Source organism: Henckelia pumila, chromosome 2, assembly GCF_033568475.1.
Source record: "Henckelia pumila isolate YLH828 chromosome 2, ASM3356847v2, whole genome shotgun sequence".
NCBI classification, from domain to species: domain Eukaryota; kingdom Viridiplantae; phylum Streptophyta; class Magnoliopsida; order Lamiales; family Gesneriaceae; genus Henckelia; species Henckelia pumila.
The window spans coordinates 113709936-113726623 of NC_133121.1; the positions used below are offsets into that span (position 1 = coordinate 113709936).

General features: G+C 32.6%; 1 protein-coding gene and 1 long non-coding RNA gene across 2 annotated transcripts; one reads left to right on the forward strand and one right to left on the reverse strand.

The window, feature by feature from the left end:
* Nucleotides 1-461: 461 nt before the first annotated feature.
* On the forward strand, nt 462-2228 carry LOC140877138 (uncharacterized). Its single transcript, XR_012149248.1, has 3 exons — nt 462-533; nt 667-721; nt 1917-2228. It is a non-coding gene; the product is annotated as an uncharacterized lncRNA (long non-coding RNA).
* Nucleotides 2229-6727: 4499 nt separating this feature from the next.
* On the reverse strand, nt 6728-14965 carry LOC140880372 (transcription elongation factor SPT6 homolog). Its single transcript, XM_073284742.1, has 17 exons — nt 14836-14965; nt 14636-14728; nt 14250-14376; nt 14047-14131; nt 13722-13875; nt 13501-13639; nt 13171-13417; nt 12889-13083; nt 12550-12669; nt 11835-12221; nt 11648-11758; nt 10776-11555; nt 10506-10647; nt 9138-10312; nt 8312-8521; nt 7269-7746; nt 6728-7100 (listed from the first exon to the last, which is right to left on the reverse strand). Exons 1-17 carry the CDS (start codon nt 14867-14869, stop codon nt 6976-6978), a joined length of 4602 nt encoding a protein of 1533 aa, XP_073140843.1. The 5' UTR covers nt 14870-14965; the 3' UTR covers nt 6728-6975.
* Between the last annotated feature and the right edge of the window lie 1723 nt (nt 14966-16688).

A 16688-nucleotide genomic window follows, 5' to 3' on the forward strand; every position in this document is an offset into this window, starting at 1 on the left:
ATATACTTTATCTGTGCAAACGTTCTAACCCTTTAGCTGCTCCACATGCTATACTCATTCTTTTTTCCCATGTTAAGTCTCTGCTTTTGTCTGAAGATGTACATTATATATTGAGTAAAAACTAAACAGAAACTTTGATTCTATTTGACTGGAGGTTTAGCCAAATAAGCCTATTGTTTACTTACTCGATAAATGCCAGTTCAAAGAACCATTACACAAATATTCATAGACCAGCATCCTTTGTTGTCCTTCAGAACAATATCCTACAATCGTGGCCACATTTTCATGTCTGACTTTTCCAAGAATCATAACTTCCCTATCAAATTCCTCTCCTTTGACTGAGACTGAAGGTTGCTCCCAAATCAAAACATTACTTCCATCATTTAATGATGCTTTGTACAATTTCCTTTCATGATTGGATAACAAATTGTTTTGAGAAAATCCTTCTGTCGCAGAGTGGAGTTCAGTACAAGTGAATTGCCTTGTTTGACCAATCCAAGTCCTATTCATGCACGACGAACATGCAGAACCAGGTAATGTATCACTCCGTAGGTTCCCTGCCCATTCAGATATTGAAAGTTAATAGCTATCATGATGTAATTATTATCAGTATTTATTGATGAAACTTCGAGGGAATTTAATCTCTTACAGTTTTCCTGGTTATAGGTTGTCTCTTGCCCGGTGCCTGATGGCGTTGTGCCAAATTCAGCTACCTGCTGAGGTGCTTTTATTATCTCAATGCTGTTATCTTGTCTTATCCTAGATATTCCACATGCTAGGTTCTCTTTGAAGTAATTTAGTTTTTTTTTAGTTGCCTGCCGGTACCAGATTGCAACAACATCGTATCAGTCAGGTTGGAGCTTTGAATGAAATAGGAAGTACATTTATAAAAATATCTTTAACCAGTCTAACATCATGTTTAACTTTATTAACTTGATATCACCTGGCAAGTATATGAGATCAAATTTGCATCTTATGAACCAAATGTTTGTTGCTCTATCTACAGCTATAAGATAGTAAACGCGTGAAATCTTTAAATTATGTAGCACCTAACCACTGCGAGTCAGTCATATGATATGCTAGAGACAATTGTTGTACCACAATAGTATCTATATCAAATTTCCTCTTAGCAACTCCGATTTCTTGTTGTAATTTATGAGGTATAATAAGACGGATCGAGTACCCAGGAAGAATAACATGTGTTGCTTGAAAGTTCTTGGCATAATCAACAGCAACTTCACTCAGGTTGCCTGTTTCCACCGCTACCTCAAACTGAACCTATGTACAGAATCAAAAACTTCATTATTTTGTCTCTCAACTGACTTTACTTTTCATAGAATTCTATCTGTTAACTTTTATCTTCCTTCCAATGTATCCGCGGCTTAGTTTTTAAAGAATCATGCCAAAACATTAAAACTCCATGTCACTGTTTAGTTGGAAATCAGAGAACCTGTAAGCTATCAGTTAGCTTCTTTATCTCTTCAACCTCAGCACATGTTGAGTATTCGTCTTTCTTTTTCTGAACTTCTTCCAAAATATTTTGTTTGTGCTTGTTAATCGTTGCACTTGAATGCAACTTGGTTTTACGATCTGCAAAAAAATGCATCTCATGCATATCACAATCCAACGTAGATGAATAATTGAGATATATTAATTTGTGTGACTTGTGGCTAGCTCTATATCATGCATCAAAGGAATAATGTCATAACCCAATAATCTCTTATGAATACTTACTCGAATATGATATACAAATTTTAGAGTACATTTTTCTGTCTTTCCTGAAAGCATGAATGATTCCAAGAAGCTTGACACTATCACCTGACCCAAGAGATGTCTTAGTGAAACGGTGAGATCCCGTGATGCATCTTGGATAATCAGCACTTTTTGAAAAGATGACGACATTTTTCTTTGTTCAGGATGAAAGATAATGCAACTTCATATACGAGCAAACAAATGAATTTCTATATCAAAATATTCATCACAATGCAAGAACAGATGCAGCTTCAAAAACTGCACGAGTGCAGTTGCTATAAGGATTTGACTATGGATAATGTAAGGGGCCAACCCAAGTTGGTCTCAGGTGTTTATAGTGGTGGATAACTCCACTTTTCTTGTTGAAAATTTTGTCATCTTTGCCTCTCTTTTGTCAAGTTTCAGTTTTTATCATGTTGGGGGCTTTGTTTAACATGGGAAGTTTTCATAGAATTGTTCTCAAGTTTTGTCTTTGTTCTGTTATGGTTTTGGAACTTGGGATTGTACAAAAGACATGGACGTTTGGGGGGATTAAACCTATGAAAATATGTCGGGATATAATGATAATTTGCTGCGATTTGTTCCGTGACTTGTACAATTTTAGTGTTGTTTGGCTCTCAACATGCTTTGCTTTTCTAAGCATAGGTAGTAACAAAATACCTGTGTTTTTTTAAATGATTTTTGTTTCTAATCATCATATTGTCTGCAGCCTCGTTTTTCATGTTTCCCTTAATGGGCAATCCACGCTAAATCAAATCGATCAATAAAATCTTTGATTTGAACTTTGAAGTGACAGATTAGGAATGCTAGCTCCATGGACACTTGAATAAAGCATATTCATACGACTAAAGGGATTTAGAAAACAAAAAACAAATACAAAAATAAAATTTGCTTCATATTTCTAAATTATTTTTATATACGCCAGTTAAAAGACATATGCAATTCATGTGGAAGCACATTTTCATTGTCGATAAGTGTGGTTAAATAAATGAGTTGAAATGAGAAGATAATAATGTGTAGTTAATTAATAATTTTCATGATATTTTAGTCAATAATAAATTTTAATACAATATAATATGCACAAAATATATTTAAAATGAATGCAAATAATCTTTGTTAAAAAATTTTATGTGTTACAGATCTAATCGAATCTATAATTATTAAAAATCATAGTTGTAATAAATATTATATTTTTATATAAATTAAACATTGAGAAAATTACAGAACTAATGCGAATACATTTTTTTTGACTTAAAAATTTGAGAAAATATAATAATACAAATATAATAAAATTGGTCCTTGCATTTTGAATGTTTTCAATTACAAATGCTTATAATATTTCTTCTTTTATTTCAATTGTTTTGTCCATTTTGAGAAAATATATATATTTTTTTGTTTGATATCTCTAAAAACTCGTAGTGTATTAAAGAGTTATCGTCCTTGAAATAAATTATATTTTCAATACATGGTAATAATAGATACTCCTTGAAGAAAAAACAATTTACATGTCTTATTAATAGAATCAATGTACTCTTTATCGTTGAAACTAATAAAAATATTTTTAATATTTTCAAACATTAATGTAAGTATGTAACCCTTACAGTTTCAATGTTCATCATTTACGATCATCATTATTCTATATTTACATTAAAAATTAAAAAAAAAAACATTATCATGACTCAAGTTAGCTTAAATCATGTAATATTTAATCATTTAATGTAATTTTATCTTGACACAATATTAATATATATTGAATTTTAGGCAAAGATTTTCTATTATTTTGTTTATTAATCTTGATAGTTTATGATATGTTTCGTACCATAAATTTGTTTTATTTTCTATATCATGATTCAACTCCTGAACAACTTGCAAGTTGTACCATCGAATGTGGTATTCATGATAGAAGCAAAAAACGTAAGTGAAATTGTCAAGTACGCAATGTATGAGTACAAATGTTTATATACAATGTATAAAGCAGGAATACTTTGGTAAATCGGGATTAAAAAATTAAAATTTATGCTTAGAGTGTAGGAACCCCAATATGAGCTCGATGTTTCGAAAATCCATTGGATGTCACAAATACTGACTGTGATCTTGGATATACACTGTCCTGGATAAACCATACACGCTACCCTATAGATTCACTGTGTGTCACACAATTACAATAAAGAAGAGCTGGGCGACCTTACTGAACTGACAATCTCAAGGGATATCAGGTTTAACGTGATCAGCACCTGTTTATAAATATATTACAGGATAATCATGCATCATATATATGACAGATAATACTGTAATATATAAAAATGCATACTCATCTAGATATCTCAGTCAATACTTACGTATCTTTAAAAAAATGGTTTAGTAGCACAGAGTCTATAAAATCTCAGCCTAAAGATAAGTGAATATCATATTATTTTTTTTAATCTAAAAGTTTTTATTAATCCAATAAGTACTTCCAATAACTATTAAGTATCCGAGATTATCTTTCATCTGTCGTTAATCCGTAGAAGTCGAGAGCCCCGCAACGGAGCACAATTTCGTTATGACGTCATTAGCAAATTACCCTTTGCTAGACAAACACTCAAATATAGACTGAATAACTCAGGAAACTCTGTTGTATGCACTTACACATAAAAATTTCACGTCTATTTTAACTTATGTATTTAAATTTAAATTTAAATTTTTTGCAACCAAAATTATATTTTAAAAAAATTTAAAAAAAAACATGCTTTTTTTCAAATTGGTTAATAACTTAATATGAGTAATTAACATGAATTGTTAAAATTTAATACTATTATCTTTATCTTTTGTTCAGTTAATTAATTTTAACGTAGGTATCTTTTATGATAGTCTCACAGATCTTTATCCTTGACACATGTTAATCTTACTCGTATTTACAAATAAAAAATAATATTTTTGACATAAAAATTAATAAATTTCCATTTATGATCTAAATAAGAAATCAATCTCACAAAGTTGATTGTGAAACTGTCTTAGTGGAGTTTTTGCTTTAGTATTGTTTCAAATTTTAATTATTTCATCATATGTTCTTCACGTGCAACGCACGTACAAGTTTTCGTGTGTGTGTGTGTATCAATTACATGAACAATCATCATAGACAACTACGTGAAAAATAACTTACGTGGCAATCATTCATTGGATGTACAAGTTGTCACATTAGCTATTTGACGAGATGCCCATGCAAACATCTCAAAAAAATAAAATAAAATAAAAGCTAGCATGATATTCACGTTATAATTAACATCACAAGGTGCACATGGAAACAAAATCTTAAATATATATATATATATATATATATATATGAATTTTAAAAATCTACGAACTCGAAATAAAAGCCGAATAATCTCTCCCGAACTCATCCCATTTCGGGTTTCTTGCGGGGAAAAATTTACATCCATGGTAATATAATCTCATTAGTAATGGCAGATCAGATAATGATGATTTAAAAAAATTTTGATGATGTTGACATTTTAATGGGGTCTATCTGTAGGATGTGAGTTATTGTTGTATGTTTAATTCGTTCAAATCATATTTATAATAATACGTGTTGTTCGAAAAATCAACATAAAAATATATTTATATTCACAATAAATCAATGTTATTCAAAAATATAAACAGATTTGTATGTTATTTTAATTTTTTTCAAAAAAAATTAACAAATTTTATATATTATATATATATTAATAATTATAAGAATATCGATAAATATTTTATTGTGCATTAATATCATTTACAAATATTTAAATCAATAATCTTTAAAATATTGATAATCTTTAGACGATATATTAGTTTACCAATACAAATGTTAATCATTATTTTTCAGGAAATTGATAATATTTAAATCAATATATATATATATATAGAATTTTGTTAAATCAGTATTAGATCTTTAAATTTTATTTCTAATAATACCATGAATGTTGATAGATGTAAAATCAATATTTTTCAGAATTATTGATATATCTTCGATTTTTTTATAAGTATTCTTCACGAATGCTCATAGATCTTATATCCATAATCTTCTGAAATATTTACAGATCTTATATATATATATATATAAATATATGAGAAATTTTCAGCTATCCAACTATGTTTTTTCACTTGGTTCGCGACCACTAAAATCCGATAGTGGGTTTTAGTGGTTTTTTATTCGCATCACTAAAACCCATAGTGGTCGCGGACCAAGTGAAAAAACATGGTTGGATAGCTGAAAATTCATATATATATATATATATATATAACAATACTTTTTTAAAATATAGATAAATAATATATAATGCTTTTTCGAGAACGATAATCAAGAAATATATATGTATATAATATATATATATATAACAATACTTTTTAAAAATATAGATAAATAATATATAATGCTTTTTCGAGAACGATAATCAAGAAATATATATGTATAATCAAATTTATATTCTCCACCAATATTTTCATATATTAAGTCTAATATCAATATTTTCAAAAATAATTATAATTCATCATGAACATTGAAAGATACTTGATTATAGATCTTAGAGAATCATTTTAGATTTTTGATCAATATTTTTGAAGAATAATGAAGGTTTTTAAATTTCAGATCTTAAATCATATATTTAACTAGATAATCAATATAAAATTATGGTATGCTATAAATATCAACATGAAATTAAAAATTTGTGCAATTTCAAAAACAATTACACAAACAAAAAGTTGTGTTCTTTCAAGAATATCAACACAAAACTATAAATTGAGCTATTTCTAAAACATCAATGTTTATATATTATAAATATGATATTTTCAATAATATGGTGTGCTCATCAAGAGAACTTAAAATATATAACCTTCGTGCTGATAACGTGTTATAAATTTAACGAAAAAGAAGCAAGACTAAAAAAAATTAGAGGGAAAATGAGTTCCAAAAAAGCATATGATCATGTATTAAAGGAGGTTAGTTAAAAAATAAATATATAAAAAAATTTTATTGTTCAAAGTTGTTGGTTAAAAAATAAATCAATCTCAAAGTATAAAACATGTGATAAACTAAAAAAACGCTAATTAGAGACAGAAAAATCGATCACAAAAGAGAAGAGGTGAAGACATGATGTTTCCGTTCAATAGCTAAATAGAGATAGTGACCGACGTTTGAAAATTACAGTAAAAAAATCGATCACACCATAACTTGCAATCTCTCTACCATCACCACCTTTGTTACTCCTACCTGTCTCCCCTGCTACCACCATAGGAGTCTCGCTCACGCATACGTCCTCGGTTACCATACGGTCTAGGAGCCCCGCTGGGGTGACCCTCCTGCCCACCACCATTTTTATACTCACCTCTCCCTGCCAAAAAAAAACTCTTCATCAGAAAATCGCATGTCCATACGAAAGCCGTTTAACAAAATAATTCGTCACGTGCATTAGTTATCTTCGAAGAAAAACGTCTCATCTCCAAATTTAAATACACCATAAATAAATGCAATGAGACCAAAGCTTAACATTCAGGCTTACCCGTTCGAGAAGTCCTATCTTTGTCCGTAGATTGGCCACCTCTCCACTCGTCACCCTGTGCTGAACCACCCCAACCGCCACCAAAACCTGATGAGCCGCCAGTTGCAGGACTTCTCATTGGAACCATAGCAGCGACAGATCGAATTGATGGTGCAGAATCAAGCGGATCATCAATGTGCCTCTGAAAATATGCCACAAGACGGTCTATGTCTTCGAACATTCGCTTCCGGAATTTAAATCCCTTCGGATAGAGACCTATGTATTCGTGATGTGGATTTGAACCTCTGACGTAAGTTAGGATAAATGTGCCAGGATGTTCATGGGATATACCAAAGCAATAGACGATTCTCATTGGATTCTCAGATTTCTCAATTCTAAGGAGCTCATCGACTTCATACTTAGTGCCCCTCCTAAACTTTCTGTAATTAAGCATTGCCTTCAAATGAGCTACCAATGGATCCACGTAACGATCCATTACCTGAATGAGAAATACATACCATGATAAACAACATGCACTTGTAGGTGCTCACGCAAATTCAAATGAGAGAGAGAGAGAGAGGGCCATTAACTAGAATACACAAAATGCAAACTTAAGAGACAAAAGTTGAATAATTCACAAGCCAAAAATTCGATGTTGAATACTGAGAAGAAAAGTAAATTTCAGATCTGATTGAGTTTTGAGGTACAAGAGTTTTTTTATTAAAAATCAATTGGCTGATAAGGGACCAGACACACAAGCAAGAAGGGTCTACTCCAGCAAGAAAATCCACATCTTCACAAACAACAGCTAAAACTGCCTATGTTACTACCACAGCAGAAAGGAAGAGTTGCTTCTTTTAAAACCCAATGAAAAGTCAATTAGTTCCCAAATATTTAAATTCAGCGCGATAAAAAAGAAAATTTAATGAATGGGAAACCCAAAATTTAAACTTACAACCATCCTGAGACATCATCATTTGAATCATTTGGGGTACATTGGCCAAATCAATTATTTGTCAATTATATCATCAAGATCCTCAAATAAAAATGTCAAGGTTGATTACCTCATCAAGATCCTCAAAGGTGTCCTCTCCAATTTTCAATGTTTTACCTATTCGAAGAACACTCGTAATATCCTTAAGTTCCTTTCCACCTTCAACTATGTCCTTGTTTGCATAAACCCCATCATAGATTTTTAATGTTAGAGTCAAATATGAAGGACCACGAGCGTTTGGACGGATGACGCTTTCACCAGGAACCTTGTCTGAAAGAAACTGTCCACAATTGGAAAAATAAACGATGAACACACAATAGAAAGAAGCTGACAAGCATAGTCAAGGAAATTATTGTCCCAAATTTCTAATTGTATGGAAAACATGAGGAAAACCTGTAGAGAGCTACAGACTTTTTATGAAAAATCTACCTACACCTTTACCGTAAAGCAGAAAAATGAAGTATTCTTAATCAACTGTGCTTGAAATCTCATTGAAATGCCACAAAGTGGTTGACTGGTTGTAAACAAAATCATGAGGCATTTGACAAAATGTGTACCGTCTACTATCGTAGAATAATCTGATGTATGCACAGGGATACATGCGTAAAGATCGCACGATCATGTTTTGGCATCCAAGTCAATGCAATACATGACAGGAGCACTGATCATTCTATAAATGAATTCTAACTTGCGCAAACTAAGAAGTATAATAGATGCTTCCACAATTTGAATTGCAATCACATTCTTTTCTTAGCAGCATCCACAATCGAAAATCATAAGAAAAATCACATTATTAATGAAGTGAACTGATCATTGAAGCATTACATATCAGCAGTTGAAATGCAAGAAGCACAAATAATATATCATGATAAGATACTTGGAAATTGAGAACACACCTCTACTGCCTCATCAGCAGTAATATTTTGGAATCGAGGATGGACAATCATCCTTGGCTTAAAATGCTTTTTTCCAAGCTCCTTTTCTTTACGAGCTTTTTCCTGCTCAGTGTGTGTGGTGCTGCGTTCTTCATGATAGTAAGGATCCATACTTCGATGGTTCTGTAAGCGATTATTCCTCATTTCACTTTCTCTACAAGTTAAGAACACCTGATAACGATTCTTTTGAATTGATTTGATTTTGCATGTTATAATATCACCTTCATGGAGTTTATCAGATAATTCATTAATATCTCGCCAATCATCAGCACAATCTTCCTTGCTAAGCATGCCAGTCAATCCAGATTCAAGGACACAAATGGCTCTTTGAGGTTGAATCCTTCGCACTGTCGCTTGTACGATTCTTCCTTCTGATAAAGTTTCTTCAGTTTCTCCTGAAATCATATAAAATTCATCATCCTGACTTGGTTCCATATATGGTCTGCGACGATCTTGGAATCCTTCAATTAACTCCAATCTTATATCATTGAGGGTTTCTTTTCGGTTCAAACGGTTTTTCTGATCGGCATATTCATGAACATCAACAGCCCTCAATAACTGAGGCTTTTCCCTGACATGTTCAATGGCCATTTCGAGCATATCATCATCATCATTGACATCATCGTTGACATCCTCCCGGTAAATATCTTTGGCCAGTTCTTGAGCAAGGCCGTAAAACTCTGGATGAATTCTTGTATCATCTAACAAATCAATAAATTGAGTACTACTAGAAGTCAATCCGCTACGGCGTACTCGAAGGAATCCAACTGCATTAATGAAAACCTTTTTACCAAGACCATGATGTGTCAACAGGTCTTTCCTAGTGAAAATGGCTCCAGCTCTTACTAAAGATCTTTGGAGAGAAGCTGCTTTTCTGGGTCCAAGCCCAGAAATAAACTGCAGAGGAGCAAACAACCATTCGTGACTGGAAGCCAAGTTAATGTCAAGACCAACTTGGTTAGTTACATCCACCATAACTTGTTCAAACATCCCATACTTCTCATCGGGGGTCAGAAAATTTTCCAGAGGATGCAGTTTCCAAGATAATATCTCCCTACCTGGCCCACATAATGTTGCAACCATGGCTAATGGATTCTGAAGAGAGCGTCCCAGAGCCACAGCACGTCTGATGATACCTGAAGAAGGGAAGAGATCATAACTATTTCTACATCTCCTACAGTTCTACTCATCGTACAATTTACCTCAACATAAATGTTAGAAACATGGGTAACAGCCACAACATGCCCATAACCTTTAAGAATAACAGGATATTTCTCAACCTTAACATATGAAAATATCTAAAAAAAAAAAATGGAAAAAGGTTATTACCTTCCTGGGAGGGAAGCTGATCCACAGATATGCGGGAATTTTCATATAAGTGCGGAAGAGATTCATCACCATAGAAAATATTCAGATTATCCATATCGTGACCAACATCTCTCGGATTATCCTCCACCATTTTGAATATAATCTAATCATAAAAGCAGCACAACCATAAAGAATAAGCTCAACATATGAATGGTGAATTCAAGGAGGTGCGTAACTATTTCAAATATATAAAACAGAAGACAAACATAAGAAATTGTTTGACCATGTTACCTCATAAATATCTTCCTTCAGCCGAGTACAAGACAAATTAGCTGCCCCTAGAGAGACAACATGTGGTTGGTGGTCCATCATAAATTTCTGCACACGCTGTTGATCATTTCTCTTACGCTGCTGAGCATTAGCATTCTGATTGCTAAGACTGAGTGATGGAGCGTTCAGCACATCTAAAATCTCTCCAGCTGCATCCAGCATCACAAAAGTTGTAGCTGGCTTACCAGGGCCCCAGCAGCAAGCCATGACCCTGGGTGCTGCTTCTTCGTCTGTATTGACATCATTTTCTTTTCGCTGAAATGGTGCCACGGAAACTTTGTCCCACAAGAGCTTTCCAAATTGCCATAGCAACCAGGTTTTTGCTCTAGTAGTCAGAAGTGATCTAGCTTCCTTTTCCATTGAAGGTAGAAGAAAATTGTAAAACGCATCATGAAGAATTAATTTTCTCTGTTCATTCCATAATTGAGCGGATCTGCTAACTCCGTCACTTAGATAATAATCGTTTGAGTCGCTTATCAATTTATCGAGAACTACTTCTGGTAGCTTGATGGTTACTTGAAGGAGCTTCTCCTCTTCAGCCTTCTGAACTAAGAGCCAAGATGCATCCTCGAATCTCGTAAGTGGCTTGTCTCGTAACCACTTCACTCCAGAAAACTGGTGAAAAGAATCAATAGCCATGTTCCCATCAGATGTAGGACTGGTTGACACTACAGCATTTTCCATAAAGATGCTACGGACATGCCTCCGGACACATGGCTCACAGCTAATCTCAACAGCTGCCTGGAGAGTAGTGCAAGATAGCGAACTTTAGTAAGACCCATGGAAATCACTGAAGGTACATTTATGCTTCAAAATAAAGAAAATCTGCATACCATATGCCTTGCACCTTTGAGAACAGCTTGAGATGTTTCAAACATAGCACACGTAAAATTAGAGGCCATTTCTTCAGGTGTTTCCTTTGCATCTTCTAATTCATCCATTCTCTACAAAGATGTCAACAAAATCCCACTAAATGTTGCAGTTAAAAACAAGGGAAACCAGAAAACAAAACAAACCTACCATTTTCTCCAAAGAGATCTGCAATCCAAACTGCTCAGAACTGTAACCAAACTTGTTTGCAACCTCCCATAAGCCAGCTTTACTGCAAATGCTGTACTGTGACTTCCTCTTTGGTCTTTTAAACTGCCCTTCATCTAGGACAACTTCACAAGGAGGGAAGTGCAAATTAAATTTAGAGTCAACGTCATCCAATTCTCTTTCTGAATCAGCAGCTTTGAGTAACTTGGAAACTGATTCAAAGAGTTGTTGGTTTAGAGTGAGCCGTGTCTCATCATATACTCTTCGTGACTCTTCCTCGAATCGCTTATTGTAGTGTAACTGTAGTGCACTCTTTCTTTTCTGAAGAAGAAGCCACTTCTTATCCAAGTCATGGATTGTCCAAAGCACCTGCAGCACACCACTGTTTGAATATCTTGCTAAACCTTCCTATGTAACCCCCCTCCACATAAGACTGAATAAAATTTAGTTTGTAAAAGTAAATATATCTTTTCAAAAGTAAATCCTCTCTTGGAATTATACAATTGTTTCCAAACAGTAATATATAAAGGGAGCTCCATCTCACCATGCTAGTTTTTCTCCATAACTAGAGTACTAGACATATTGATCATGTTAAAAAACCTTCAGTTCATAAAACAGTCCAACGTCTTCAACAAATTATATGAGTGTAACAGATATTTCAACATAGTCACAAATGAGACAGATTTTGAATACTAACCTTGTGCCATTTTAGTGTTGGTCTCCAGTTAGGGTCATTTTGAATGTCAGCTTCAGGCTCATCTGGTTCTTGCAACAGGCTGAAAATCTCCTCTTTCCGGTACATAGCAATGAATGGTATCTAATGACATCGATGAACAATTAAATAAACATTCAGAAAATCATAGCAACTCTTAATATCCTCTCATGCTAAAGCACAGATCATATTGTGCTTCAAGCTAGGAAGATTATGATGAAATGTTAAAACACAAAAATAAAGTGAATTTGAACCATCGATACAGTATTCTGATATAAACAAGCACGTCAAAAACAAAAACACCAATTTATAAATATTACATACATCTAACTTCTGACCATGCATTAATTCCAAAAATCTTGCAATATGGTTCTTGACTTCATTTAAATCTTCAGCTGCAGAACCTCTTTTGTTCATGAAAGGCCCTACACCCCCGACAAGCTGATTAAATATCCACTCTCTCTCCAACTCAACGCTCAGCTCATCTATTGCAGGCTGGCCGGTACTTTCCTCATATATCTACAGATAATACTAGAAGCTTTACCAAAAACAGAAGCCTCGTCATGGGGAAGCAAAGACAGATATTCTTAAAGACACTAAACAAACCTGCATTCTTTCAGGAATGTCTATTTCTCTAATTCGATCATCCTTTTCAGTCATATACTTCTCAGAAAGAACACTGGGATCGAATTGATCTTCGAGGTTTCTTTCACCAGTTTCACCATATCTGTCTCTCACTTCCAATTTGCGTATCCTCAGAAGATCTTCAACATCTCCAAATATTTCATGTGCTTCTTGGAGTGCATGTGATGTTATACCAGGCCGTTGCCTGCTCTTTTTCGGCTTCTTCCTCCTGCATTAGGATAAGAAGATACATGCTCACAAGAAACACAGTGTACAGCCAGATTCCACAAAAATGAGGCAAATAAACTGTACCTCACAGGAGCTCCGTGTTCATCAACTTCTTCTTCATCGACAATAAAATCAGCCATTTCATCTTCTTCTTCACCAATGTCTACATCCTCCTCCTCTTCTCCCTGCAAATCCTCCTCGGCAATATCCTCAAGAGGTTGTCCTAGAATATTTGAGAAAGAATAAGCAATGAGAAGGTGCTAATTTTTCTGCAGAAGAGAGAGCATTGTTCAGGCGAGATTTACCATCGTCATCACCAAACAAGCTACGTTTGAGCTTCTCCTCAGCTGTACGCACTCCTATTCCATTTCCATCGAACTCCTCTTCATCAGAAAACCCAGACGAACCTTCTTCCACATCTCTCCGAGCCTTCTTCAATCGTTTGAACTTCTTATTTTCCTAATCATGTAAAAAGAAGTTCCACCATTAATGACTGATCTATATACATACAAACATACATACATATACATGTATGAATGTATATATTTATATATATATATATATATATATATAAGAATAAGGCAAAATTAATTTTCTCTCCGTGCAAACAAGGTAAGAAATCAAACTTACAAGTTTTGGGCGAGGAACGGAGATGTTGCTCTCCTGAAGAAGTTCATAATCATCTTCATCAAGCACATAGTTCCTCTCAGAGTCCCTACAGTCAATGAAAGAATTTTTATCAAGAGAATCATGTTTTCTTCGTCGGAAAACAGAGAAGCAGAGTGAATATTGTAAAGAAAAGTATTCAGGTGAGTGATGAAATAACAATCAACCTTTTCTTCCTTTTCTTCTTCTTTTGCCTCTCCTCATCACTATCAGCTCTGTTTTCTTCTTCCTCCCCCTCTTCTTCCTCAACGTCATCCACAATGAACCCATCTTTCTCATATTCATCATGTCCTTCTGTATCAAAACACCGACAGATTTCATTCTGTTTTCATCCTGTCCATCTTTCTCATATTCATCCTGTCTTTCATTGCTTGATAAAAACTACTTTTTCTCAAAAATAAAATAATGTAAATACTTATACAAATTATTGAACTAAAAATGGAAACTTTGAAATCCAATTACTATTAAAGTACGAAAATGAACAATTAAATCTAAATAATTATTTAAAAAATTATACGTATGAAAAACTTTGAAGATGAGGTAAGACACGCACCGTCGTCTTCATCATCCTCATCGTCTTCGTCGTCACGGGCTCGGTCTCCGTAAGGCTCTTCATCAACTTCTTCTTCCTCAACACCAATCTCATCTTCCCGTATAAAAATTTCGAACGGAAAAGAAGATAGATCAAATATTTATTCTAATATAAAGTATTTAAGCAGAAATTGAGAGTAATTCCCGGGGGAGAGAATGTACCTTCGTCGTCGGAGATAACTGTGTTCCCGGCCATCCCAATTAAACTCCTGTGTAAAGCTAAAAGAAAACCCTAGAGGAAGATTTGGGGATACGGAGGTATATAGCACTTTACAGGACAAAAGACAAAATAGCGATTCAGAATATACATTCAGTCCTAAATGTTTGAACGTTATTGGTTTGGTACTAAATGTTTTTAAAAAAATTTCGGTTCAGTTCTAAATGTTTTTATGTTTTTGGTTTGGTCCCAAATGTTTTAAAAAGTTTTCATTTCAATCTTAAATGTTTTATGTTCCAGATTTTGTCCTAAATATTTTTCAAAATTTTTTGGTTTGGTCCTTCCATCTACAAACAAAGCGTGATAAAAAAAACTTACAAATAAAAAAAAATTAAATAAAATAAAAAGTAATAATAATAATAATAAATTATGCAAAATAAAATTATGGAATAAAAAAATAATTGAACGGTGCAATCTTATAGTTAAAAATATTATCAATCACAAACAAATAAACAAATGTTTTAACAAATAACTAGTATTACTTATTTCACAAAATATTTGAAATTTTCAATAAATTTTTCAAGAGAAGAATACTTATGGTTAACAATTAAGAAAATATAATGAATTATTTGACCACCGTTAAAGTAGTGATATGAAATTAAGTTTTATTTAATATTAAATTTTTCTCAAATACTAATTATTTAAATTATAAAAAAAAGTTTTAAAAAGATATATATCTTTTTCCATCCTCCAAATTTTTTCTTAAATGTGCAAGCATCATGAATGAGAATATAACAAAATTAATAAAAATGTGAAATAACATCATTAAATTTTAATTCCTCAAGTTTTGTTTATTTTATTTAAGTTTTTATTTTGTAGCATCATGAATTTAATATTTTTATTTTGAACAATGTGTAAAATTGATTTAAATTTGGATAAAAACTCTAATAAATTTGTGTTTTATTTACAACTTATTTAATGTTAAATATATAATAAATAATATAAAACTCAATCATAAATAATATAACACTACGCGGTGTTAGTTTTAACACACGAGTAGAGGGAAGGATCAAACCGGAAAATTTTGAGAAATATTTGGCACAAAATCGGCAATGTAAAAATATTTAAGACTGAATCAAAAACTTTTAGGAAACATTTAGGTTCAAACCGGAAACGTATAAACATTTAGGACTGAACCGGAAACTTTTAGGAAATATTTATGACCAAACCGGAAACGTCCAAATATTTAGAACTGAACCGGAAATGTGTCCAAATATTTAGAACTGAACCGGAATTTTGCCCGCACTTTACAAATCCATATTTCAAAACTAACCCTCTTACTACAATTCCCACTTTCCTATTTACAAATTAGATAAATAACCTCTGCTTTTCTCAGATATTGAAAATAGACCATTTTCATTGAAAAAAAAATGAATGAAAATTTAAAAAATAAAACTAATCCAAACATTATTTATATATAATTTTAAATAAAAATAAAAAAACATAAACTATATTATATATATGTGTATGTTGATGCAAAATCAAGTATATGTCTTACATATAAACATATATTTTTAAATCATTATTGAAAGAAATATGATAAAGGATTAAAAGTTCGAATAAGAGATGTATCAATTATTATTTTTGATATAGTGGCAAAAAATTAAGAATAGAAATTGAAGAAACAAAATTTATAATACCAATCATATACCAAATAAAATCAGAAATGTATATTATAATAGAGAATAATTTTTTAAGACAATAATTTTCATTTACGAAATTTGAAGATCACATTACTTTATGAGTAATGAAATATTTCTCCAGCTGCTGTAAATCAAGATTTTGGCAGATCCAGCTA